General features: G+C 42.8%; 2 protein-coding genes across 2 annotated transcripts in view; one reads left to right on the top strand and one right to left on the bottom strand.

Annotated features, from left to right (window-relative positions):
• Positions 1–10,799, top strand: part of LOC308296690 (uncharacterized protein) — a gene marked incomplete at its 5' end in the record, with an annotated part of 30,199 nt that extends 19,400 nt beyond the window's left edge. The window contains 2 exons of the mRNA XM_080740018.1: positions 9,289–10,317; positions 10,500–10,799. Of these exons, the coding sequence (XP_080596144.1) occupies positions 9,289–10,317; positions 10,500–10,564 (1,094 nt within the window). The 3' untranslated portion in view covers positions 10,565–10,799. The remainder of the gene's footprint in view (positions 1–9,288; positions 10,318–10,499) is intronic.
• The window catches only part of epas1b (endothelial PAS domain protein 1b), a 93,167-nt gene extending 68,074 nt beyond the window's left edge, over positions 1–25,093 (bottom strand). The window contains exon 1 of the mRNA XM_080741032.1: positions 24,741–25,093. Coding sequence (XP_080597158.1) covers positions 24,741–24,766 — 26 coding nt within the window. The 5' untranslated portion in view covers positions 24,767–25,093. The remainder of the gene's footprint in view (positions 1–24,740) is intronic.
• Between the last annotated feature and the right edge of the window lie 2,890 nt (positions 25,094–27,983).

Below are 27,983 nucleotides of genomic sequence, written 5' to 3' on the forward strand. Positions count from 1 at the left end.
ATAAGTGTAATAGCGTAATAGTGTAATTGCGACCGTCAGGTCGCATTTACTATCAAAACCTCCACCGCCTGTCTATCCGTCAGTGTGTCTGTCACGTCACGTCACGTCACACTTTTGCCCTGCTCATATCTCCGCAACCGTTGCCCCGATCCATGCCAAATTTTGCACACACACTCCTTGCCTGCCAAACCACAACCTCCACCAATTCTCACATGGCCCTCTTCTAGCGCCACCATGAGGTCGATTCTTGCAAAACACATTTTTGGACACTGCTCCTACAATTTTTGCCCTAAAATCACACAAATCGGTACACAGTAAGTCTACACTCATCTCATCAACATGGATCTGTCCCATTTAGCGCCACCTTCAGGCCATTTTTTTAAACACATTTTTGGACATTACTCCTACAGATTTTGACCTAAAATCACGCAAATCGCTACACAGTATGTTTACACTCATGTCATCAACATGGATCTGTCCCATATAGCGCCACCATCAGGCCGATTTATTCAAACACATTTTTGGACACTGCTCCTACAAATTTTGCCCTAAAATCACGCAAATCGCTACACAGTATGTCTATACTCATGTCATCAACATGGATCTGTCCCATATAGCGCCACCATCAGGCAGATTTTTTCAAACACATTTTTGGACACTGCTCCTACACATTTTGGCCTAAAATCACGCTGCGACCTGACGGTCGCTTATCTCCCGATTAGGGAGTCTTACTGGTAGGTGTAAAAGTGTAATAGTGTAATAGGGCAATAAGTGTAATAGTGTAATAAGTGTAATAGTGTAATTATTAAAGCTGCTATTACACTTATTACACTATTACGCTTATTACACTATTACGCTTATTACACTATTAAACTTTTACACAATTACACTATTACACTTATTACACTATTACACTTATTACACTATTACACTTATTGCCCTATTACACTATTACACTTATTACACTATTACACTATTACACTATTACACTATTACACTTATGACACTATTACATTATTACACGTATTCCACTATTACACGTATTGCCCTATTACACTATTACACTTATTACACTATTACACTATTACACTTATTACACAATTACATTTGTTACACATATTACACTATTACACTTATTACACTATTACACTTATTACACTATTACACTTATTACACTTTTACATTTGTTACACTATTACACTTATTACACTATTACACTTATTACATTATTACATTGTTACACTTATTGCGCTATTACACTATTACACTTATTACACTATTACACTTATTGCCCTATTACACTATTACACTTTTACACCTACCAGTAAGACTCCCTAATCGGGAGATAAGCGACCGTCAGGTCGCAGCGTGATTTTTAGGCCAAAATGTGTAGGAGCAGTGTCCAAAAATGTGTTTGAAAAAATCTGCCTGATGGTGGCGCTATATGGGACAGATCCATGTTGATGACATGAGTATAGACATACTGTGTAGCGATTTGCGTGATTTTAGGGCAAAATCTGTAGGAGTAGTGTCCATAAATGTGTTTTAAAAAATCGGCCTGAAGGTGGCGCTAAATGGGACAGATCCATGTTGATGACATGAGTGTAGTGCAAGTGTGTACCGATTTGCGTGATTTTAGGGCAAAATTTGTAGGAGCAGTGTCCAAAAATGTGTTTGAATAAATCGGCCTGATGGTGGCGCTATATGGGACAGATCCATGTTGATGACATGAGTGTAAACATACTGTGTAGCGATTTGCGTGATTTTAGGTCAAAATCTGTAGGAGTAATGTCCGAAAATGTGTTTTAAAAAATGGCCTGAAGGTGGCGCTAAATGGGACAGATCCATGTTGATGAGATGAGTGTAGACTTACTGTGTACCGATTTGCGTGATTTTAGGGCAAAAATTGTAGGAGCAGTGTCCAAAAATGTGTTTTGCAAGAATCGGCCTCATGGTGGCGCTAGAAGAGGGCCATGTGAGAATTGGTGGAGGTTGTGGTTTGGCAGGCAAGGAGTGTGTGTGCAAAATTTGGATCGGGGGCAACGGTTGCGGAGATATGAGCAGGGCAAAAGTGTGACGTGACGTGACAGACACACTGACGGACAGACAGGCGGTGGAGGTTTTGATAGTAAATGCAACCTGACGGTCGCAATTACACTATTACGCTATTACACTTATTACACTATTACATTTGTCACCTATTACACTATTACACTATTACACTTAATGCCTGTAGATCTGTAAAACATATGATGACTCCATAGATCTATAGAACAGGGGTCTTCAACGTTTTCAGGCCGGGGACCCCCAAACTGATGGGGAGATGGAGCAGGGACCCCCTACCACCTCGTAGGGTGGGGGGGTCGGGGCTACGACATATTTTTTTATTTTAAACATGTACAAGTTACAGCGAGCAGGGTGGGCCGTACCACTACCATTTCTAAACATACTACTTATTAACTGAGAACCAATGTCAATAATATCAACAATCTGTCAATTGCATAGTAATCATGTATTCAAGCTATTCAAAATGGATAGAATCATGATTTATAAAAAAAAAAAAAAAAAAAAACATTTTTTGAAATCTTTTTTTTTTTAAGCAATAATTTCGCGGACCCCCTGCAGTACCTCCGCGGACCCCCTAGGGGTCGCGGACCCCCTGTTGAAGACACCTGCTATAGAACATGTAGATCTCTTCCATAGGGACAGGGACTGGTGATGGATTTAGCTAAACTTATGGATAGGAAAGCCCAGAGAACTCACTTCTAGCAAACATGGCAACCCTAGCTGGTTGCCATGCCAACACTGCCAGAAGTGCACTTGAGATTTGAGACTCTGAAACTTTTCAAGTTGAAACTGAAAAAGTAAGAGCAAACATGGCAACCCTGCATGGTTGCCATAAACACTGCCAGAACTGGACCTTGAAACTTGAGACTTGAAACTTTTCATGTTGAAACTGAAAAAGTAAGAAGCACAAAAAAATAATAATAATCTGAAACCGAAAAAAAATTATTTGAATCTGTAAAAATAAGATCTCAGAAAATAATACCTGAAAAAAAAAAGTGAAACACTGCACAATGTCTTGGAAGAATTTCTTCAGAGATACAACACATTTTTTCAGTTTCTAAATCATTTTTCAGTCTTGCAAAAAATATTTTCAGAGATTGAAAATAACTCTCAAGGTTTTGAAACCTTAGGAGTTTACAAGGTTTCAAACATGAAACACAGAGGGAGAAAAGTGCCAAAATGCATATTCTGAAACTGTGTTTCTGATGAAGTTGACACTCTGAAAATGTGTTGGCGAAACTCTGAAAACCGATTTGAATCTCTGAAAAAATGTGTTGTATCTCTGAAGAAATTCTGCCAAGACATTGTACAGAGTTTCGAAATAATTTTTCAGAGACTCAAAAATATTTTTCAGAGATTCAATCTTTTTTTTCAGAGATTCAAAAACATTTTACAGTCTTGAAATACTACTTTCAAGGTTTGGACTATTGGCATGAATCTAATCCCATACTACTGGGCCAGCCCGGGGCACTGCCCGCCCCGAACAATTACCACACTTATAGGTCAGAAAACCTGAAAAATCCAAAAAGATGTCATTATGCGCTTAGCTCAAAGTCACGTAACCAACAAGCTTTGAACTGAGCAGATTGGACATTCCAGAGATAATCATCTTGACATCTTGAAAACAAAACGGCTACTTTCGCCAATTTTCCATCGCAGATTTTTGGGGCATTGTCGTCCGTTTTTCACTGCCATTTCCGTCGCCCTTACAGTTAGGCTGCTAGGGGCATTTTAATTTAATTTTTTGGGGGTAATAGATTTCTTTCTTTTTTTCACGGAACCCGAGGCTCGGCCCAGCCTGACTATTTGGCATACATTTTGGAGTAGACAGAGATGGAAACTAATAATAATGAGCATTAATGAGGACCAATTACGTGAACATAAGGTTGAAAATGATAAAGTACTGCTAAATTGACAATCATGATAATTTTTTCCTTAATACAGTAATCATGATTATTAATAATCACAATTATTTATGATCATTTCTTTATAAAGATGATTTCCAGCTGACAAAATAAATGTTTAATTAATTGCAATGTTTCACAATTGCATAATGTGAAAACAGCAACTTAAGTGTGCAGAAATCTCCTCTATCACAGTTGTGAAACATAAAATCACTTTTCGAATGAAACATTCAATCAGTTTTGCAAGCAGCAAACGCAGAAAATGTCTTTCTAATCTCTAAGTAGGATCTCTCCACCTTACAGTCACGCATGCCCCAGCCAACTGAGCCCATAACCATTCATCTTCTGTGTGACAAGTTGATGGACAGCCCCTGTCTTGTTTCTCCCCCCATGTTCATTCTTCACTCTCTTAATTCTCCACAATCCCACCATCTATCTGTCTTGCTCTCTCTCTCACTCAGCTGCTTTTGATTATGCTGTCTGTCAAGGCCTTCTGAACGTAGCCTCTGGGCTCTGCACCGTGAAGCAGGGCCGGCCGGCAGGCATTCACGTAAGCACACACACACACACACACGCACACGCACACGCACACACACACGCACACACACACACACACACACAACATGAATCCATCTTGCAGGTTTGGTTCACAGTTTGAGAGCAATTAACACAGCAGTGAGTATATAGCCAGGCTTACAAAACAAACCAGATATAAACTGTAACCGTATAGAATAGATCAGGGGTCTTCAACGTTTTCAGGCCAAGGACCCCTTAGTTGAGAGAAAGATGAAGCAGGGACCCCCACAACAAGTTAATAGATTCCAATCCATATAGTTTCATCTTTTGACAGCACAATCATCAGTGTATTTTAGAATCATGTCAATTCTTGTTTTCAGATATTTAACCACTTGAACCGTCAATACTAAAGACACTTGACCTTTCACTCTGTATTCGGTCTGCTCTTTTCCCCCTCTACACCAAAGCTAGACGAAAATAGACGATCTACTAGTGTTGTGAGCTTGTAAAAAAAAGTTTCTATCACACAAAGATTTGGAGGCCCCCCTGTAGAGACTCTGAGGACCCTTAGGGGTCCCGGACCCCCTGTTGAAGACCCCTCAAATAGATCGATCAATATAGATATACAGTATATACATATATAGATGCCACAGTGCAACCATGCTGCTCTCTGGTATCTGTCCTTAATCTAGTCTCTCCTGTCTCATTTAAGGCTTGAGAATCGCTATTAATACAGGGGTATCAAACAATGTGCTATTAGTGTCAAACTCCACCTAAGCTGAGTGCATATTATGATGAGATAAGGTATCTCAGGTAAGGGAACACAATTTAAACCTCACACACATCCATTTCCAGACAGACAGACAGACAGACAGACAGACAGACAGACAGACAGACAGACAGACAGACAGACAGACAGACAGACAGACAGACAGACAGGCACGCACGCACGCACGCACGCGCGCACACACACACACACACACACACACACACACACACAGACACATCCCTGATGTCTGCTGTCCATGTGAGTGGTTACTCTGATAACAAGCAGAGAGGTGCTTACGGGAAACATGCCCCCTCACCAGAGCAGGTGTCACGGCTACAGACCTACCGACCCTGAGGGTGTGTGTGTGTGTGTGTGTGTGTGTGTGTGTGTGTGTGTGTGTGTGTGTGTGTGTGTGTGTGTGTGTGTGTGTGTGTGTGTGTGTGTGTGTGTGTGTGTGTGTGTGTGTGTGTGTGTGTGTGTGTGTGTGTGTGTGTGCGCACGCGCATGCGTGTGCGCATGTGCGTGCGTGTGTCTGTCTGTAAGCCAAAACTATATTGTATTACATAAAAATGTCTTACATACATCTACGATATTCTATTTTGTAGAAGTGCATTTTACATGTGTCATGGATCATTCATTCTCTACTAGACTAGAGGCATGACAGTTAATTGAACTAATCAATTTGAAAAATATATATAATTAGACCTATGATATAACACAGTTTGTCCTGATGAAGGTCTAACGACCGAAACGTTGAAATAATAAAGAGCCTCCTTTTTGCAGGTTCCAGACAGTGTGCAGGACCTTTTTTCTTTGATTTGATATCAGAGATCCCTTTCTGAATATTTGGACGTTCATATTTGTCCTACGCACCTGTGTCATTAACCTTTTAGTTGTGGATACATTTAGGGCTGTCACGATATGACATTTTACATGACGATTAATTGTCATTCAAATAATTGGCGATTAACGATTTAATTGTGTTTTTGTCGTTGATAATTACATTTCTGTTTGGCTTTTAGGCTTTGAAGTTGCATATGGCAGATATGATACATAACCTAACACACAAATACATTACTGACATATTTGACGACTTAGCATGAGGAGTATCCATCGCGCCTCTAGCCTAGTTCAGGCCAGTCCGGTGCATCTCAGAAACAGGACTTGAATGTGTAGAAATAGCCGATCTACAAGCTCACCGCGTCAACGCGTCGCGATGCAACGCGTTGTGAGCTTGTAGATCTGCTATTTCCACTATTTCTGAAATTTTTCAACATTCACGATTATGACGATTATGACAAAATAATCACGATTAGACGATTATGTAATAACTGTGACAGCCCTAGATACACTGATGTATAAAAAACATATCAACAATAAACAGCAAAGAAACAAAAAAGATAGAATAATCGCTAAAAGAACTATCGATAGCTGAAGCCCTAATCTAGTCAATAGCTGTGCATGTGCATCTGTGTTTCTGTGCTTGCGGAGGTTTTGAATATATATATATATTCAGCCACATCAAACATCCCCAACACATTATCACATTTTCAATTCCATTGCAATTTGGGCTTCCAACGATTATGAAAACAGGATTCTATTTCACATACTCATTCACCGTTCTTACAGCAATGCCAGCAGGAAAAGGTATTGGTTTCAAACTAGACAATCCTGACCTGAATATTCGTTCATTATTCACATGTTACCCATTTACTAGGACGGGAACCCCTATTCGTAACCCATTTTGGGTTTATTTTTGCTATGTACAGTATATACATGTAGCAACATATATATTTTTTAAGGCAAACAGCAAAGGACATAACTTGAAGGACATACTGTAACTTGAAGCAAAGGATTAATTGACGGTCAAATAATTGCGATTAACGATTTAATTGTGTTTCTGTCGTTGAACATTCATTTGGAATTGTGAATAAAAAATGCCTTTCTGTTTGGCTTTTAGGCTTCGTAAACAAAATGGATAGTGGAAATAGCAGATTCTCAAGCTAAAAATGCATCACTACATGCATAGATCATGTCACTGTTTGAACTTGGAACTAAGATGTTATTTTCTGCTAGAAAGATGGTCAAAAACGATCCAGGCTATGCAGTACACACCATAGACTGTAAAAAATATGGACCGTGGGAACCCATTGGTTTCTATGCTACGAAAGAAGCTTTTTTTGCCCAGGGATACATGGGACACAGTCTTGAGCTTGCCGAAAATAAAGCACACGAAGAAGAATCATCACAAGCCTATGATCACAAGCCCCTCCTACAGCATACCCTGTTTTAACATCAGTTATAGCATGAATTGGACCATATTCTCACAAAACGCATATCATGGTGATTGAAACGAGGCTTTAAACTATAGCGACAGGAACCATAAAGTATTTATGACAATGTGTATTAAGGTAAGAAAATCAAATCTAAAAGTTCGGGGGAAATGAATGGAATCTTATGGAGAACATGTTGCTTCAGGTACCAGAACAGCGCAACTAGCGGCCAATCATAGGAACTTTTAGTTCTGTGTTTGCTTCATTTTAAATCCGGACAACTGGCCCCCTGGTACACACGCGCACGTGCACGCGCACGCGCGCACGCACACACACACACACACACACACACACACACACACACACACACACACACACACACATACACCTTTCCTTGCTTACAGTGAGTCTTCCTGTAGTTGTGGCGCCTAGCGTAACACAAACATGGACCAACAATACAGCGCTGGCTAATCTATGATCCTGAGGAACATTGAGTTCTGGAAACACGCGCGCGCGCACACACACACACACACACACACACACACACACACACACACACACACACACACACACACACACACACACACACACACACACACACACACACACACACACACACACACAAACAGCCCAACAAACAACAACCGCCGTCCTAGACTGGAGCAGCGACCACAGCTCAATCAGGGGAAGAGAGATGCAGGAGATTGCTGATGTTTCTGATAGGCAGTGAAAGAGAAGTACAGTATGTGCCCATGATACACTCGCTAAGTGGAAGAGAAGCACAGAGTAGGATGGAGAGAAGTACAATGCAGATAGGCAGTACATGAGAGAGACAGACAGACAGACAGACAGACAGACAGACAGACAGACAGACAGACAGACAGACAGACAGACAGACAGAGAGCAGCCACAGGTGGTGTAAAGGAAGTCAGCTAGGCAGACATGGAGCCCACAGACAGAATACCAATCAGTGCTTGATTCATGTCCATGCTTGGTGCATGGAAATTAACTACGGCATGCATCAGGTCCAATGCATCATTTATCAGATGACTTTGTTCTGACCCTGCTCTGATGTGTCCAAGTCTTTATATAACTAATCACACGAGCCATTATTAAAGGGCTATAACTAAGCCATACCAGTAAGACACCCCAGGGGAGAGAAGTGACCTCGCGAGGTCGCGCTGAAACATCAGAGATTCTTAATACGGCACAACTAAGTAACAGGATTAACTGGTCGAGTCATCATTGTGGTTGCCTGGTTAATAAACCAGACCGAACACAACAACACCCCCTGGCGGTAGTGGTGTTGTAGTACGGTCTGGCACCGATCCATTGAGATTCTATTTCCTCAACCAGCTTCAAGGGTTGGCCAATCAGGGTTGTATGCTTGGGGCACGTGGTTTCTGTAGGCTTGGGGCACGTGGTTTGGGGCAAACCCCAGAAATGAAAGCTCTTCCTGAAATCCCAGACTCTCTTCCCAAAACGAAGTGTGTGATAGAGGCTGGCAACGCCAGGCAATCATTGTGGTGATGTCAGAACAGGTCAGCTACAGTATATCCATATCTGGAATCCGTGAGGTCAGATGTAGAGGTATTGGCCAGCTCCATATATGGAGATGTCTTGGCCATATATGGAGCTTGACATGAGGCATGGTGCGCGGACGGACGGACAGACATGATCTGCAGGTTTTTATACTAAATGCGACCTATATGGTAGCAATCAGCCCTAACATCTTCCTTTCTCTCCTCTGTCTCCTCAGCGTTTGATCGTCTCTGCCCTCTCTCGACCAGGCCAGCACGTGCAAATCCACCTCCCCCATGGCTATCTGAAACTCTCAGATCTGAGCGAACACCTCTCAGGGCGGCAGAGAGGAAGTGGCACAAGACGAAGCAACCAGAGGACCTATCTCATTTTCACACACTCCTGTCAGGTTTCTCACTCTCACTTTCCACTGCAAAATCATCATTCTACCACACAAAGATTCAATCATGTACCTCAAACCCTAGGAAACTGTTTAGCACGTTCTCAACCCTCCTCAAACCCCCCCCTCCCCCCCCTCCTTCATCCCTCTCAGCGGATGATTTTGTCGCCTACTTTGAAAAGAAGGTTGACGATATCAGTAGTTCATTCTCCCATCTCCCCCAGAATACAGTGTCTAACACACGGAATTGTATCCCCAACTTAACATGTCTGTCCTCCTTCTCCCCTCTCTCTACAGATGACGTCATAAAACTAGTGACTTCCTCTAGACCTACCACCTGTGCCCTGGATCCAATCCCTTCTCCACTCTTCCAGACGATCGCACCTGACCTACTCCCCTTCATAACCGCCATCATCAACAGTTCTGTAACCTCAGGCTGTGTCCCAGCTGCCTTCAAGGCAGCCAGAGTATCACCACTCCTCAAAAAGCCAACTCTTGACCCCTCGGACGTCAAGAACTACAGACCGGTATCCCTCCTCTCATTTCTTTCAAAAACCCTTGAACGTGTGGTCTCTAACCAGCTTTCTCTCCATCTCTCACAGAACAACCTGCTGGATCCCAACCAGTCAGGTTTTAAACCAGCCCATTCTACAGAAACTGCACTCCTAGCAGTCACGGAAGCACTCCATGTTGCCCAGGCTGCCTCCCACTCTGCAGTCCTGATTCTTCTGGATCTATCAGCGGCATTCGACACAGTGAATCACCAGCTGCTCCTGGACACCCTTGCTGACCTAGGCATCACCGGGACGGCACTAAAGTGGTTCTCCTCCTACCTGTCGGACCGGACCTATCAGGTCTCATGGAAAGGTTTGCTTTCATCCCCCCGAACCCTCCAAACGGGAGTCCCCCAGGGATCCGTACTTGGCCCTCTGCTTTTCTCCCTGTACACCAAATCCCTTGGTGCTGTTATCTCTGCTCACAATCTATCCTATCACTGCTATGCTGATGACACTCAACTGTTTTTGTCCTTCCCCCCTTCTGCCACCCAGGTGGAAGAACGCATTGCTGCATGTCTGGCCGACATCTCACAGTGGATGTCAGCCCACCACCTTAAGCTGAACCCGGACAAGACGGAGCTACTCTTCTTCCCAGCTAAGTCTTGCCCCATGCAAGATCTCACTATTTCCATAGATAATGCATTTGTGACTTCAGTTCCTACTGCTAGAAACCTTGGTGTGGTCCTGGACAGCCAGCTATCATTCAAGGCACACATTGCATCAGTCACCCGGTCATGTAGGTTCACACTCTATAACATCCGTAAAATCAGACCCTTCCTCACCCAGGAGGCAGCCCAGCTCCTCATTCAGACATCTGTCATATCAAAGCTTGACTATTGTAACTCTCTCCTCACTGGTCTCCCGGCATGTGCACTTAAACCTCTCCAACTGATCCAAAATGCCGCGGCACGACTGGTCTTCAACCAGCCTAAGTTCTCACATGTCTCTCCCCTTCTCCGCAGCCTCCACTGGCTCCCGGTTGCGGCCCGCACTGAATACAAAACACTGATGCTGACCTTCAAAGCAGCCAAAGGTATGGCTCCTCCATACCTCCAGAAGCTGATCAACCCCTACACCCCCACCCGGTCACTTAGATCAGCCAACACAGGGATGCTGACAGAACCCTCGCTCAAAACTCCAGGGCAAAAATCCACTCGTCCGAGACAGTTTGCCCTCCTGGCCCCCAAGTTGTGGAATAAACTCCCTGTCGCACTTAGAACAACGGACTCACTCGCTAGCTTTCGCCGTGGACTGAAGACTCACCTTTTCAGACTCCACCTAAACCCTTAGCACTACAGAAAAAGAATCAATGAATACATGAAGCTAGTTAGCATTTGTTTTTGTTTTTTAGGTTTTTTCAGAACTTTGATTATATTGTGTTTTTTCTAGATAGATATCCATTTGCATTTGTTATATTGTTGATGATGTACTGACATATTATCTTGTTTATTATTGTGATGTTATCTGCTTATTGTAAGTCGCTTTGGATTAAAAGCGTCTGCTAAATGCCTAAACTGTAAACTGTAAACTGTCAGCCGCAGGTCCAATCAGCAGGCACGTGCACACATAGACATCAAAGGGGGCTTGAGCCCCAGCCCTTTTATCCATCTGTAAAAAGTGCCCTCTTCAGATCATGAATTCGTTTTTTACTATGGTGAAAGAAACGCAAATGCCCATACCTGAAGGCAGCATTCAAGAGAATTGCCTTGTCCCAACTCTCCTGAACTTGAATGCAGCATCTAATGTTGAAAGAATTGCCCTCTCTGTGTAGAAGTCAAGCATCAATATCGATATTTTCACCAAAAGGCCCTTTTAGAAATTTCAGCCCCTGCCTCTCTAACATTCTCTGCACATCAGTGCAAGCTTAAAGGACCTACACCATGAATTTTCACTTTTTCTATTTTAAAACCTTTTTTTGGGGTCCCACTGGCACCTTCTATCCTCACAAAGTCCTATTTCTGACCATTGTGTCTTTCTCTGGTTTTGGGAAGACAGAGATGAAAAGCTTTCCACGGGTTCTCAGAACAGTGCTGTTCTGAGAGTTGATCCGTGTGACGTTCCCCCCCCCCCCCCCCCCAACCCTTCGGGTAAAAACCAGAGCTACTGTTGTAAACCCAGCCCCTCATTTGTTTCTAATTTGCTTAGCCTCCACCTCCATCTGCAGCTGGCTTACTGTTCTGGGGCCGCCATTACTGCTCACTCAGTGCTCTCTCACTCTGCCTCCCTGTATAGTAGACAGAGTCATTTCCTTCTTTTATTCTATCAACATTTTTGCTATCAACATGTCCAAGGAGAAGTCTAACGTTCCTGGATTGCACTAAATGGAAAAACCCCACTAGATGCGCCCCTGAGCAAACATAGGCCGTTTTGGTATTGCAGCTGTAGAGCCTCATTATAGCACAGCTAGAACAAACAAAGGGAATGGTCAGAGTGTTTGTTGAGGGTTAAAACCTGTCTAAGACTACATTTTGAGCATATATTTATACAAAAAATAGAGTTTTAAAAGCATATGTAGGTCCTTTAAGTGCCACCACAGGCTTAGTGTTAGGGTCACTATGAGCAACCTCGCTAAAGAAGGAAATCAACACGGATACAAATGAGCCACCAAACACAGTTGCTGTCTACGGTAGATGGCTTGGTAGAATTCATGCCTATAGGGTTCATCTGCACACAATAACAGAAAAGAAATGTGTGGCCTTTAACAGTTGACAGAATGGCCGTGTACATACAAACAAAGTTGTGGCCTGCCAGCAGCACCTGTCACGTTATCAGCTCACTCCCCTGAGCGGGATGACCTTGTCCTTCGCCTGGGCAGTTCTTCGTTGATAGTATGTTAAACTATTTATTGAATTGTGTTGTTCAAATGCAATTTTCTGATTGTGATTCATGTGTTATATGTGGGGGGTGGGGGGCGATGCGTTGAATTGGCGGAGCTGAAGCGCGTGCAATAGTAGCGTGAAGTCTGACACATCGGGTTCAACATTGGTGAACCATGATCCCGCAGTGACAACCAACCAATGGGACAGATGTGTGTTTTGACTCCACAGCGAGGGTTTTCACTTTTAGTTTCCTTTCAGCACTCCAAATGCAGGGGAAATGCAAGGAAGATAATCCAAAAGCAATGGCCAGACAAATACGCTCATATTTCAATAAATCAGGGCTGGATTAACCATTGGGCTGGTGGGGCCGTTGCCAGGGGCCCTTGGCTCTCAGGTGCCCTTGGGGGAACTGGGCTGCATGGTCATTGGCAATTTACTCAAATTAAATGTATATGTAAATTAAAAATCAAATGTGTGGGCCCCTCCTCTGTTGTCTACAGGTGCTTTCATGGCCCACAGATGGTCATCATGGCTTAAAATCCGAGCTGGGTAGTACGCGTCGGGAGGGAGGGGGGGTTAATCCGTCCCTGCAATAAATGTAAACGTCTTTATTGTTGATGAGCAGCCTGAATACTTTTCACTGTTTACAGATTTGTATTAATTCCAGTTTCACATTCAAACATAGGCTACAAAAAATATATATCTGAGCTTTATTGTCACAAATTGCACCGTTCTACCATATGAATCTGTCTTTCATAATTATTGATGTAATTCACATGCACTTAAACCGTATATACTGTCTATAACTGACCCAAGTTTCTTGGACCAATTTATGGTCCAAGAACAAAAATGTCATGACATGTCATGGGAGCTTGAAGATCGGATATTTGTGGCAAATGTTTCCTGCCAGAATAGGCATGCTGGGATTCAAGTGGTTAATGCTATTCATAATGATGTAGGCCTGATGATGTTTTCATATTTGTCAAGGTGCTCTAATGTTTGCATATTACTGGATAATATGGATAATAGTCATATTTTATATTGCATATGTTTTCATTTGCATGTCCTCATTTCTAAAAATAGCATAGTCAAAGAACTATCTGGAAAACCGTCCCTTTGTTGGCACTTCCCATCAGCTGCCAAAAGCCCCGGAAGATGATCGGCTTGCGATCAGAACTGTGACTGTGAATTTACGGTAGCACAGGAAGGGGAGCTGGCGGACAGGAAATAGGAAGTGGCATGGAGACAGTCTTGAAGGGGAAAGAAGAGGAAATATTACAGTACAGTACCTTGCGCAAATAACAATGAAGATCAACAAATGGCGGGGGGAGTAGCACAATGCGGGTGCGGGGGTCAATGTAAAAAGTAAAACGCATGCAGAAAATCACGCTCTGTCTGTACATGGTTTGAAAAGGGCTCAAAACCTCATTTACTGCCAAGAATCTTTAGCCGTTTCTCTGTATTGTGATAGTGTGTTAAAAACAGACCTACTGTATGACAAATGTTACAAAAAGTACAATCCTAACCAATAACAAGAACATATGTGTCCTTACACAACTACTGTAGAATAGAATAGAATAGAATAGAAGTGTATTGATCCCACACCCACAGGGGAAATTCATGCGTTAGAGAAGATAGTAGCAGGTATTAGGAAAAGTATGTTCATAGGCAATATGGACATGTAGATGGCTATCCTGCAGCTGCGTACATTACAATCGCTCAAAAACGTTACAAGATGAATCCCTTGCTTCCTGTGCCATGTCAAGTTTTTAAAAGATAATAATTATAATTTCATCTATCTATTTTGAACTGACAAAATGTGAAAATCTTTGTTCTAAGAATTAAAGTTGTCAAAATCACATATATCAGGTGTACTTTCAAAACTATTTCATTTTGTATCTCAGATCCTCTACTTTGACATAAAAGACAAAACTACAGTAAGATGGGCCAATTTGCAATGACCAGTTGCTGCTTTCAGTCACATATTCAAACAAAGGATCAAAGGATTTTTCCAATCTATGGAATGGACTTACTGTATTCCATCTCTGTCTGGAAAAGCATGCGAGAATGAATGAGATAAAAACAACAATGGAAAGAGGCAGGCAAACGGAGCGTTCCCAGACCATCCCCTCTCCCCCATGCTGTGTCCCTCACAGTGAGAGGTCTTCAAGTTCACAAGCAGTGGATGACTTTCTATATGGCAGTGTGTATAACCTGCCCTACTTTTAACCCATTACAATACAAAATCAGTAGTTCTCAAACTTTTTCGTAATTAAAAAGTATTAAAAAAAATGTAATGATTTAAGATTTCAAGAAAAGAATAGCTACAATGTCATATCTACAAGCATACATATGACGCGTTATGAGCTTGTAGATCTGCATGTACAGTATTACAACTATATCCTAAATGAAAAGTCAGTGAGTGATCATTATGAAGTGTTTGGCCCTGTTTGGCCTAGCTCAGAACTACTCTAGATTGGATACTTTTTAGTACCAAGTTTAGTACCACTTTCACACCACTCTACCCAGGTCCTTGTAGTGGAAAACCTGGCACAAGTGGGCGGTGTGGTGTGGAGTGGTGTGGTGTTGGGCCAGTGGAAAAGGGGCTTATGTAGCACGCGCCTGGACCGCTAGGCCAGCAAGTGCCCATATATATATATTTCTTTTTACTGCAGTCAAGAGGCTGCGCTACCGGGGCTACCTGGGCAATGCCCGAAAAGTCACAATTACAAATTCCTGGATTGAAAGGTATAGTTACGTATAGAGGTTTCCTGTCTAAATGGGTTAAGTAAAGCCACGGAAATACAATAATTTTGCCATATTAGAATATTAAGATATGCAAATTCACAACAATATCTAGTCTTATATACAGTACAGTATCACAATATCCATAAAATATCCATATATTGCCCAGGCAGTATGCATACTTTGCATATTGTTTGTCTATATAGCCTAATGTATGCAATATGCATGTGAATAGAACGTATCCCTTCACTTACAACATTAGAAAGGATTTGGCAGGCCAAGTATGTTATTATAACTTATGTCATAGCATGTAAAGCATGACTACTTTTCTAGACCAGTCTGTTGCAGCATATTGTGTAATAGATGGCTAAATAAATGGGTACTTGGGACAAGACATATCCATAATGATTAACTTAGTACCTAGAATGTACGTCAGAAATCAAAACCCACTGGAATTATTGGTAGTGCTGCATCAAACAATAAGTAAAAAAAGAAAACAATGTGCAAATCAAATAGCTCCCCAGGACTCATACGGTATTGCTCGCCATTTCGAGCAAAAAAATAATGTGCGATGAACTTAAGATTCCTAAGTTATTAGGGAGCAAGAAAATTAAAGCAAAGCAGCAATTTTTAGTGAAAACTTCTTAGGCTATGGCATAATGGCTCATGACCTTAGGGCTGCACCGGGATCTCCGAAATGCCACTGAAAAACCTAAGAGGGTATGTGCGTGACATCATCATCATCATACCTGTAAGTTATGCGGGAACGCCTACTGAGTGGTAAAAAAAACTACTTTCTGGCATTGACAGCCCATACATCCAAACAGAAAAGTCCTATCTGATTGCATGAAATGATGTTAAACAACGTTTTGTCACTCACTTTGCCACTCGATTTGCCATTCACTTTATGCATTCGCATACCCTCTATTGACTGCCTAACTGATAGTAGGACGGAAGTATATGTTACTGACTGCCTAACTGATAGTAGGACAGAAGTATAGGAGTAATGCAGAAGGGTGGGAGTGGATGAATGGTAAATGGTGCATTTATATATCACCTTTATCCAAGGTGCTTTACATAGATTGTGCATTATATTCACCCATTCACAAACACATTCATACACCGATGGCGGAGAAAACCATGCAAGGCACCAACCTGCTCATCAGGAGCAATTATGGGTTCGGCGTCTTGCTCAAGATCGAACTGTTAACCTTCCGGTTGCCAAGCGGCCACTCTACCCCTTGAGTAACCTCGCCTCACCAGGCTTTCTGGGAGAAAACCTGGTATTCGTTTACTAAACAGGTTGGTTGATCCGGTCTAGACCGGATGACATCCTACGTCATTTTGTATTCAAAACGGACTACATTTTGGCCGGAACTACCGACCGGAATCAGTTTTAACCCAGTTTTGCGCATGCGCTAACTGGGTTAAAACTGATTCCGGTCGTCATCCGCTCCCGACCGGATCAAAAGCCCGAAAATTGGAAGCGATCCCAGGCTACCCCTTGAGCCACTGCCGCAGCGATAAGGTGTGATAAAATGAGACAAATAATGAAGAGTGTGCAATGTGCATAGGCTGTGAGGAGGTTTGACTTGTTTACCCTTCTAGAGATACCTCTGTGGCTAGGGATGGGACCAAATGAAAAAGTCATGTCACGATTATTGTGGAAAGAATAAATGCGATTTGGCCTGGACCGATGCTCAATGTAGACTGACAGCGCGCCGCAGGTTCGAGTCCTGATCCCGACTGCTTTCGCTGCATGTCACTCCCCATAGTCTGTCTACTTACTGAACTATCAATAAAGGCATAAAACATGTCTTTAAAAATAATAATTGTGATTTAATGATATTATCACAATATGAAAATATGATTAAAACTCAAAATGGCACTTTTGTTAACCACTTGAACACCCAGCATCCCTATTCTGGGGGAAACAGCAGAATTAGTGGTACTCATGAACTCATTTCTAAAAACCATAGCTTAAAAGCCTTTCTTTTGTTCATTGTAGCCAATCAGAGCAGATCATTTTAGATTAGATTTGTAAGTGGGGGAAAAAAAGAGATGGGTTTTACAGACATGTGGGTCCTTTCTGTCTATCTGTGTCTTTCTCTCGTTCTCCCACTCTCTCCTTTCCTACAGTATGTCCTTTGGAGGGCAGGTTGAAAGGCTTGCATAAGTGTGGTGGTGTTTGGGTAAGTGTTTGCAGGCAGGGGTTGGCAGGGGTTAGCTCACACAAAGAGCCACAAGCTGGCCTGGTGCCAGCGGCGCCCTGACTAGCTGTAGTAGACTGCTGTCGGTCAGTGTGAAGCGCTGAGCTGACAGGTCCAGAGCCACACAGGGCCAGCGCTGACTCTTTTCTGTCAATTTGAGCTTTCTTTGTGTCCATTTATGGCTTCGTGTTTCTCGGGAAACAAAAAGTAATTTATTCTAGGGCATTCACCAAATATTCGAATATTCAAATATCAAAGTCACAATTCGACGTTGTTCACCGAAGTCGAATATTCGCTTATTTTTATTTTTTTATTGTTTTCTCTTTTAAAAAATATATAGTTTATAAAGCTTGGCTAGATAGGAAGTCATAAGAATGAGTTGTCAATGCCCCTGGTGGATGAATTTGTTAATGCTCTATACCAGGGGTTCTCAAACCTTTTTAGGCCGTGACCCCCAAAATAAACATATTTGAACTGGGGACCCCCACCCTGACAAGCACTTGGAATTGTAGCTATTACATTTAATGTGACTCGGTTCCGCAGATAAATATTGTGAATGTAGATCGGCTATTTTCACAATGTTCACCTCTTGCTTACTTAATATTTGACAGTTTGGCCAGTCCTGTCGAATATTCGAATACTTTGAGGTCGAATAATTCGAATACTAAAAATCACTATTCGTGAATGCCCTAATTTATTCCCTGTGTCTGTGTAGTAGGTTTATTTGTGTATGTGTTCATGTGATTCTTCTGGGCAACCACAAGCACGCCTATGTCAGATTTCTAGACCAAATAAAATAAATGTTCTGTTCTGGATTTAAAAACAAAGACAAAACAAAAACAACAAGAAAAATGTGCTCCTCAGAGCACAGGTCTCCGCCATGCCAGAAAGTAGAAGTCAATCTTAACCAATCACGATGAAATATGAAAAATCTAACGTTGCGTTCATGAGTTGAGGCATTTTGTTCAAGAGCAGCTACTCCTGCTGACTTTAGATGCCAGTCTTAGCCAATCAGGATGGAATATGAAAAATTGGGAAGATCCGTTTTGATCACATTACTATAGAGAGACTGTGTATTGATTTGGGTAAAGTACCATTCATAGTAATACATAAGGACCGCAAGTCTACACTAGAAATGGCGGGGGAGAGTGATTTAAACCGTTAGCTCCGAAGGTCTGTCCATTTTTGTCGTAACCTTATGGACAACACTCAACCCCATGGATTAGAACCGATAAAAACGTACGTACGCATGAACTACCCGTGGCGAACTTTTGTCAACCATGGCAGTAGTGAGGAAAATTACTTATAAGACAGCGATTCTGAAACAATGTGTCCCAACAAGAAATATATTTTAGCAAGAAACGGGGAAAAAAGGAACGTCATTGCAACCACTGGTGAAGAGGACGTCTCGACTCCTCACAGGCTCAAACGGCTCCTCACAGGCTCAAACGGCTTTATTGGCATGAGAAAACATACACACAAACGCGCGCGCACACACACACTCACACCTCCAACAGCGAGACGGGTGCAGTGCACTGTGTTTTGTTATTATTACTCAGTCCGGGTGGTTAAATCTGTACCTTCGCGGAGTTGCATTTACCGCGATAACGTTGCCGACAGACAGCAGCTGCAGAACCAGTCCAGATTGTTACCAAACATCACGTCAGTCGTCGGGTCAAGAAATGATGTGGTTCTACATATTTTGTCTAAAAATACTTCGGTTTACACGTGTGTGCTGTGGTGCGTGGCCCCAACGGGAGCAGAATTGGAGCGGAGAGCGGGTCGGCACGTAGAGAGGAACTATGCATGTCGACGGATCTACCGTACGCACTCTCTCACCCAGACGTACACAAAATCAAGCATACGTAACTATAAACGGCCCTTTATGTTTGGACAACATCTGTAGGAGTAAAATAAAATAAGTTACTGGGAGGCCAAAAATCTGCCTCCTGGTGGCGCTATATAACAGGCCGATGTGAAGGATTTGGGGCAGAGATACTGCTCTGGCCTTCAGGTACTGTGTGTGCACAGTTTCACACCGATTGGTCCAAAGGTGCTGGAGATTAGCAGTACATGGACGGACGGACGGACAGACAGACAGACAGACAGTGTCCGTCTGTCAGTCCGGGGCGAAAACATTTTTTAGAGGATTGGGTATTCTTCAAATCTTAACACTTAAACTGAAAATGTCAGCCTGTATTAGTTACCACTGACTTCTCCAGGTACACCAGCTGTGGGAATGCATTGCACAGCAAACGTTATCTGACAAGCTGACTCAGCTGAGCGTACAGTATACCAAGCATGACCAAGGAACACATTTTGGGACTCACCGAATCAGTGAAACGTTCAGTATTAATTTATCTCTTCGTAACGCAGAGTGAATACAGTGATTTTACTGTGTAGGGAACACATTTTAATAAGAGACGGGCTGTTTTTCGAAGCACAACACAGACACCCTCACACTGAATACAGGAACACATAAAAGCTCTTGGTGATTAGATCCTCTCATCATAACAGCACATGGCTCTGTGAAGCCCTGATGAAATATCAAGAAAGACCCAAATAAACACGGCAGCGCGAGCCAGGGCAGGAACCGTGAATCACACGACTTATGAGGGTAATTAAGACGTCCAGGCAGAACCGATGACTTTACTACAGTGACTCTTTTACACTCGGACACAAAGGGAAATACAAACACTCATGCACGCACACGCTGAAATGCATAAATCATGCATTTGTGTATACACATTGCAGGCAACCCTCGACGCAACAAAACAAAACAACACACACCCACACATACACGCAAATACAGAAATGTGCGTGTGCTGTGCACGCACTCTTCCACAAAGGTGTGAGTGAAGTACACACACACACACACACACACACACACACACACACACACACACACAGACAGACACAGACACAGACACAGACACAGACACACACACACACACACACACACACACACACACACACACACACACACACACACACACACACACACACACACACACACACGGCGGCCAGGCCAGCAATGCCGATGTGTGTCCCTGAGAAAGACTCTTAACTCCTAATTGCTCACACGCTCCTTGTGGGCAGCGAATCAGCTGGGTTGGGCTGAAAATACTGAATTTCCCTCGCGGGAGGAGTAGGTAACTATTATTACACACGCACGCACGCACACACACACACACACACACACACACACACACACACACACACACACACACACACACACACACACACACACACACACACACACACACACAGGGCCTTTTCATCCTGCACCGGACAGGGACACTTGCAACATCCTAAAATGGCCGATAACTCTCCACCGAAAGATTGCTCTACTCAGTTTCATAGCCAGAGGAAATGCCTTTAACCTCTCTCTCTCTCTCTCTCTCTTTCTCTCTCTCTCTCTCTCTCTCTCTCTCTCTCTCTCCCTCTCATTCTGTGTCTTGATGTCTCTCTCTCATTCCCCTTGGAGGCCATTTCCCGATGCTGGGCAACATATTGATATTAGATCGATAAACTATGATGATATGAGACCAGATGTCATCTAGGATTTTGAACATCTTGATAATGGTATAGGTTGTCAATTCCTGGTTTTAAAGGCTGCTTCACAGTAAAGTGACTTAATCCAGTGGTTCTCAACCTTTTCAGGCCACTGCCCCCAAAATAATCTTATTTTAACTGGGGACCCCCCACCCTGACGAGCACTAAGAGTTGAGGCATTACATTTTGTATAACATGGTTCTATTTAGCAGATCTACATGCTCACAACGCCTCACGTTGCGAGCCGTTGTGAGCATGTAGATAGGCTATTTTCACAATTTCAGCCTCTAATATTTGACCATTTGACCAACGTATAATGTGTAATTTTAGATGTATCAAAACGTCCTTAAATTGTAACTTTAGACATGTGCAGATACCCTCTATCCATACACTTAAACTTTATGTTGGTTTGTTCACTGTTGAGTGAGAAAACAATGTTTCACATTAAGTCGATCATCTGGGGACCCCCACAATAATTTAGGGACCCACCTGGGGGTCCCGACCCACAGGTTGAGAACCACTGTTTTTTTTTTTTTTGTTAAATAGCAAGAACAGCAGATCTACAAGCTCACAACAAGCGCTGTGTACTGTAGATCTCTATTTTAGCCATTTTTGAAACATTTGAAAGTACAATATCAGTATAACGTTGATATTGCCCAGCCCTAGTGTTTACAATCAGGTTTGATGTGATAGTTTTAGGCTATTCACCTCAGTGACCGTGGCTGATTCAAATCAATATGTTGTTTCACTGGCGTGACGTCCCAAGTGGTCATCACAGTGGCTTATGTCTTCGCCTTTCATGGACAGTCACACACCCACAGTCCCACACCCACACACCCACAGCACATCGATGACATGGGCCATTATGTGACATGAGTGGGACAAATTAAAAACCATAAGGCCACTGAAGAGATGAGCTCATGACTGGTGAACAATAAGTTGCCTACACCTGAAGCATTTAAAGGGTATTTGTGCCTAAGTATACACTAGAAGTGCATTGCTCATCAGCAGTGTTACATTATCTCTGACATTATGTACAAACTGATTTTGTAAGTTCTGTATAGTCTTAAATTAAATAAAACTACTACATAAAATTTTAAGGGGAAATTAAAGGGGCGATTTACAGCAGAATCTGTGTTTGTTATATGAAGTATCTGACATTTGAATCTCTCAAGGCAAATACAATGTGTGTCTCACAAATATATACAGGTAGTTTGATTTTGCTCTAGTAAACCACTTTAAAGCTAGAACCCCTTATTCTGAGGGGAACATTTGCTGAAAATAACCGATCTACAAGCTCACAACACACAGGGTCAGGTACATAGCTGACAAGGGTCAACTAAATATTAGTTTACTAAGTATAGAGGGCTTAGTGGTTAAAACAGTGGTTAAAACAATATGAGTCAGAGTGAGCTCAGATCAGGAATAACCAACTAATCGTCGTTGTCGGGTGGAAACCTTGTGTACATGTCCAAAACTGTTTGTTTTGTATTTATAATTTTTTGAATGATTTAAACTAATGAAAACAGCCGATCTACAAGCACACAACGCCTCGCACCGCAAGGCGTTGTGTGCTTGTAGATCAGCTGTTTTCACTACTTTTGTGCAATGGCCTTGTAGATGAAGCAGTGCTTTACTTTGCAAAAAGATTTACAAATGTGAAACTTGGAGATACGAGGTTTCTGCCCGACTGCGACGTAATGTTTCAAGGGAAAGTAGTCTAACTGGTTTCAAGGTAACTACAGTAAGTCTAGAATATTCTGTTATTTTTTCCCGCTACACACAATGCCTTAGTAACTAATGGCGTAGTTTTTGTAAGATAAATAGATAAATAAAAAAGCTCTTCAGCTCTTTAGTAGAACAGAAAATAAAATTCCAGGTCAAGATACACATTTTATCCAATCAGCAATGATTGCTATTGTAATATTAAAACATTTAACACATAAATACCACTTACAACCCCTTTAAGAAACTTGTCCCTGCAAATAAAGAAGCAGCGTCATTTAAGTAAATATTTATCTGCATAATTATGTAGCCTAAAGCTTCGAAAGGCAAACTGTGTGATTCCCATATTCACTCAAAAGCAGTGCTGATCAATTTGAGCTTTCACAGAGCTTTTGAAAAATATTTGAAATGAAACATAAGCTATCTTAAGACTTAAGTGGCTGTGGAGGTTCACACATACTAAATCACAGCGTCATGAAGGATTGTTTTACAGACTCAGTAGTAAGAGACCATGCACATGCATGTGGTCTCCTGCCTAAGCAAAGCAGCATTAATTGTGTAACACTTGCTCATAAGGGGTAAATTCATACACGTAATTAACGCTCAATTAACGCCTAATTCATGATACATCACCATAAATTAATCACGAATTCCTCTTAATTCATCATTTTGTCTTGTGCACGTGCAAAACCAAACATACAAAGCATTTCTTAGCCTCCCCACAAAAAACAAACAAAACAAAAACAAGAATTAAGGCATTGGTTGAATTAAAATGTTAAATCTAAACGAGCAATCACTTCTAAATAATATAGCACATATAGGCTATCAGTAAACAATGCAATTATCAATATCAATCAATGATCAACTCGCAAGCTTATTACTTTAGTGAGCCAAAGCCAGAGTTGAACACATGTTACATAACTACAGTCTACTAACACACTGTCTATTTGAGCTCTTTTTAAATGTCATAAATCAGTCAAGCAAACGGCCATAGATCAGTGGTTCTCAAACTTTTTTGTGTGAAGAACCCCCAAATTGACACTCAATAGCCCGCGGACCCCCATTTGAAAAGATACGCCAGGGACCCCCATATAGAGAAGATTTGTACGGCCGTGATTCTCAACCATTTTAATTTCAAGGACCCCCCCATTTTGACATGCATTAGGCCTATAGGCTAGGCCTATATGGACCCCCATTTAATGGCATTTCTATCTCTGGGACCCCAAATTAATGTTAATTTAACTCAGAGTGTAGGCCTAGGTAGCAAAATGGTTCCATTTGTACACTCTCAGTCAGAGTTACATAGCCTACTCAAAAGGGTCCATTTGTTTCCTATAACTATCATTTAGCTGGGGACCCCCTGGAACTCCCTCACGGACCCCTGGGGGTCCCCAGACCCCACTTTGAGAAGGACTGCCATTGCCATAGATCACTCAGAAAGACAAACAGGCCAAGTGACGTGACACGTGAGTCCAATAAGCGCTGCGGACGGACGGACAGTGCCCTGCGCAGCAACAGGTTGAAATCAATCACCATTCATCACTATATGCCGATTTTCAGACAATAATCCCACAAGCCACAACAGACAGTTATACAATGTTAAAGGCGGAGTTAATCTGATATAAACATTTCAACAACAGAAACAAACAAAATCGACAGAGAAAAGTAAAGTGTCTCACCTCTTTTTCTCCTTATCCGCCGTCATTACAGCAAACAGTGCTAATTCCCCGATCAAGTCCAAGCCAGTCCGACTTTAGAATAGATACAATATAAAAAATAAAAATAAATAAAAAAAACGCTAAAACTGACAAATCTAACAATATTTATGCCATTAACCTTTTAGTCTACTCTTTTGGTCCAGTAAAATGTGTGGGATCGGTGGCCGTACAGTCTCAGAGCACTGCCGAGGATTGTACAGCCCTTTCACCCCAAAGTCCACAGACGGCTGCTTTTTTGCGTTATAAGTGATCGTTGATCCCGCGCAGGGTTCCCGTCCCACGTATGGCTCTCAGTCTCTGCACTTGTCAATAGTTTTTTAGCGATCGGTCATCGGGGTCCTTGTGGTTGCGTCGCAAGGACGAAACTCCCAGCAGCCAGTCGGTGGGTAGCCCTCCCTCCCTCCAATCTTCTTCCACACTCTGCCCTCCCTCCCCGCTGCGATCAGCTGCTGCCCCGCTGACAGCCGCTACTCAGCCCACTATTGGTGGGAACCGTCACCAGGGAGCCGCCTCCACCCGCCCCACTCGCTGTATGCTGCTGTCTGCATGTCTATCTCAGTGTGGTTGGTTGGTTGATTGATTGATTGATTGATTGATTGATTGATTGAAGAGTTAGCAGTTTGCAATAGAAAAAAAGTACAGTTTCATGACAGCAAAAAAAAAAGAATCACTGGTACAAGGTCAACTAAAAGGAGATCCTAGTCTAAGCCAGTGGTTCTCAACCTGTGGGTCGGGAACCCCCAGGGGATTAACTTAATGTTCAACATTGATTTCTCTTTCAGCAGTAAACAAACCAACACACAGCTATTTTCACAATGGAATAGATTTAGTCAAACTATGTAATGCCAACTCCTACACTTCCAAGTGCTCGTGCAGGGTGGGGGTCCCCAGTTGAAATATGATTATTTTCTTTCTAGCTGTTCAGCAATACCATTGATGTCCATACATTTAACGAGCCTGTACGTCTGGTCACTCTTAACTTAATCAGTCAGCATTTCCTTACTGTAACCCAGTTTATATACTAGTAAGACGCCTCAGAGCGACAAGCGACCTCGCCCTAAAGGGTGAGGTCGCGCCACGTCTTGGCCGTCTGTTCAGTGATGTATATCGGACCAGTTATCCATATATGGAGATCCATACTGTATATATCACATCTGACATCATACATATAATCCCTTTTATGCCCATACATGGAGATCCCTGTCTGCACCACACAGACTGTCTTCCTCCATATATAGGCATTCCCATATGAAGTCCTGTTAGATATGGGCTTAATATTGATGACATCAGGGAGCTACTTTAAGCCACCCCACACTTTCGTGGTGATGAACGGTAAGGTGGTAAGGAGGAAGACCAAGCACGACACTATAGTTTGTTCTGGGCTGTTTGGAGCTTTAACCTGTCCGGGTCCATTTGGTTCCATTTCTGTCAAAGAGTTACAGACTTGTATAAGGGTCACCAGGGACCGCCTCAGGGACGTGCTGGCCCCCTGATTCAGCCCGGGAAAAATAGTTGGAGTGGCCCTCATTGCACGCTATAGAGAGAGATCTCTCTATAGCACTGCTGCTACTCAAAGATTTGCCGTTTCAGATCATGAAAAGTGACAAGCCACTGGGCCAATTACTGTACATGAGTTATATTTCGTCGTTGTCAGGTGGAAACCTTCTATGTCCAAAACAGTTTGTTTTGTATTTATCATTTTAAAAATGATTTAAACTAGTGAAAACAGCCGATCTACAAGCACAGTTGTCCCGCTTTTCCCAATGGCCAGCACGTCCCTGGACCGCCTCCACCCACCACCTGTATGCCGTCTGACTATCTATCTACTGTCAGAAACCAATGTGGGGACTGGCCCTATAGTGTAGTGGTTCTCACACTGATTCTCAAACTGTTTCTCCTCTCAGTGTCCAGATACAGCAGTGATTAACATAATTAAACATATTTCCTAAATGTGTGTGTGTGTGTGCGTGCGTGTGTGTGTGTGTGTGTGTGTGTGTGTGTGTGTGTGTGTGTGTGTGTGTGTGTGTGTGTGTGTGTGTGTGTGTGTGTGTGTGTGTGTGTGTGTGCGTGCGTGCGTGCGTGCGTGCGTGCGTGCGTGCGTGCGTGCGTGCATACGTACGTGTGTGTGTGAGTGTGAGTGAGTGTACATAGAAATAGAGCCTTTATTACAGTTTGACAAGAGGCCACTGTATTATTACAGTGAGTTTGCACCCCAGCCAGGCCACAGACTGATTATAAAATGAAAAAGTAGCCAGCACACAAGGAATATCCTTTTCACATGGTTTATTTACCTCTTCTGAACAGAATACAATGATAATATAGGCCCCACGCCTTGGGGAGTTGTTTGTCACAGTACATTTGCACATACGTGAAATGTACAGCTCTACATTTTTACCCATCCTATAACAACTAGGAGCAGTGAGCAGCCATATGTGGCGCTCGGAAAGCAATTAAGGGTTAAGGGTCTTGCTCAGGGACACATCGACACATAGCTGCCCGACCGGTAAAAGGTACCTGCGACAACCAGGAGCTCTGGCTCCCCAGGCAGGCTCCCTTACCACTCAGCTACGGCTGCCCCTACAATCGACGCGTTTGACCTGATGGTCTTCCTCAGCACTGTCAACACAGACTGATTTATACTCCTGCCCTGCAGACGAGTCGACAACGGAGGTATGTATGTATGCATACATCTGTGTATGCGTGTCTGCATGCCTGCGTGCGTGCGTGCGTGCGTGCGTGCGTGTGTGTGTGCGTGTGTGTGTGTGTGTGTGTGTGTGTGGGACTGTGGGTGTGTGTGTGTGTGTGTGTGTGTGTGTGTGCGTGTGCGTGTGCGTGTGCGTGCGTGCGTGCGTGTGTGTGTGTGTGTTTGTGTGTGGTCAAAGATGTTTGAATGTCCTGACTGAGAGATCAATGTCTTGGTCACTCAATGTCCCTAATGTTCTGGTATTTATCAACATATTAGGTAACAGGATGACATGTTTGCCTGGCCTATCCTGAGTTTAGAATTGTCATCCAGTTGTGTAAATTGGAGATGACCACATTGCGAGGGAAAGTGGACACAATGAATATGTTGTCTTGGTCGCCATGATTTGTCACATCTCCCAGTTTCAACTGCCAATTGGCAGTCACTGAACCGATGTACTGGAAACCTAGAAACAACAACCTAGCATCATGCAAACACCTCCTATCACCCCGAGCCTAATT

Source organism: Nannobrachium achirus (genome assembly GCF_963921795.1).
Source record: "Nannobrachium achirus genome assembly, chromosome: 13".
Taxonomy (NCBI): Eukaryota; Metazoa; Chordata; class Actinopteri; order Myctophiformes; family Myctophidae; genus Nannobrachium; species Nannobrachium achirus.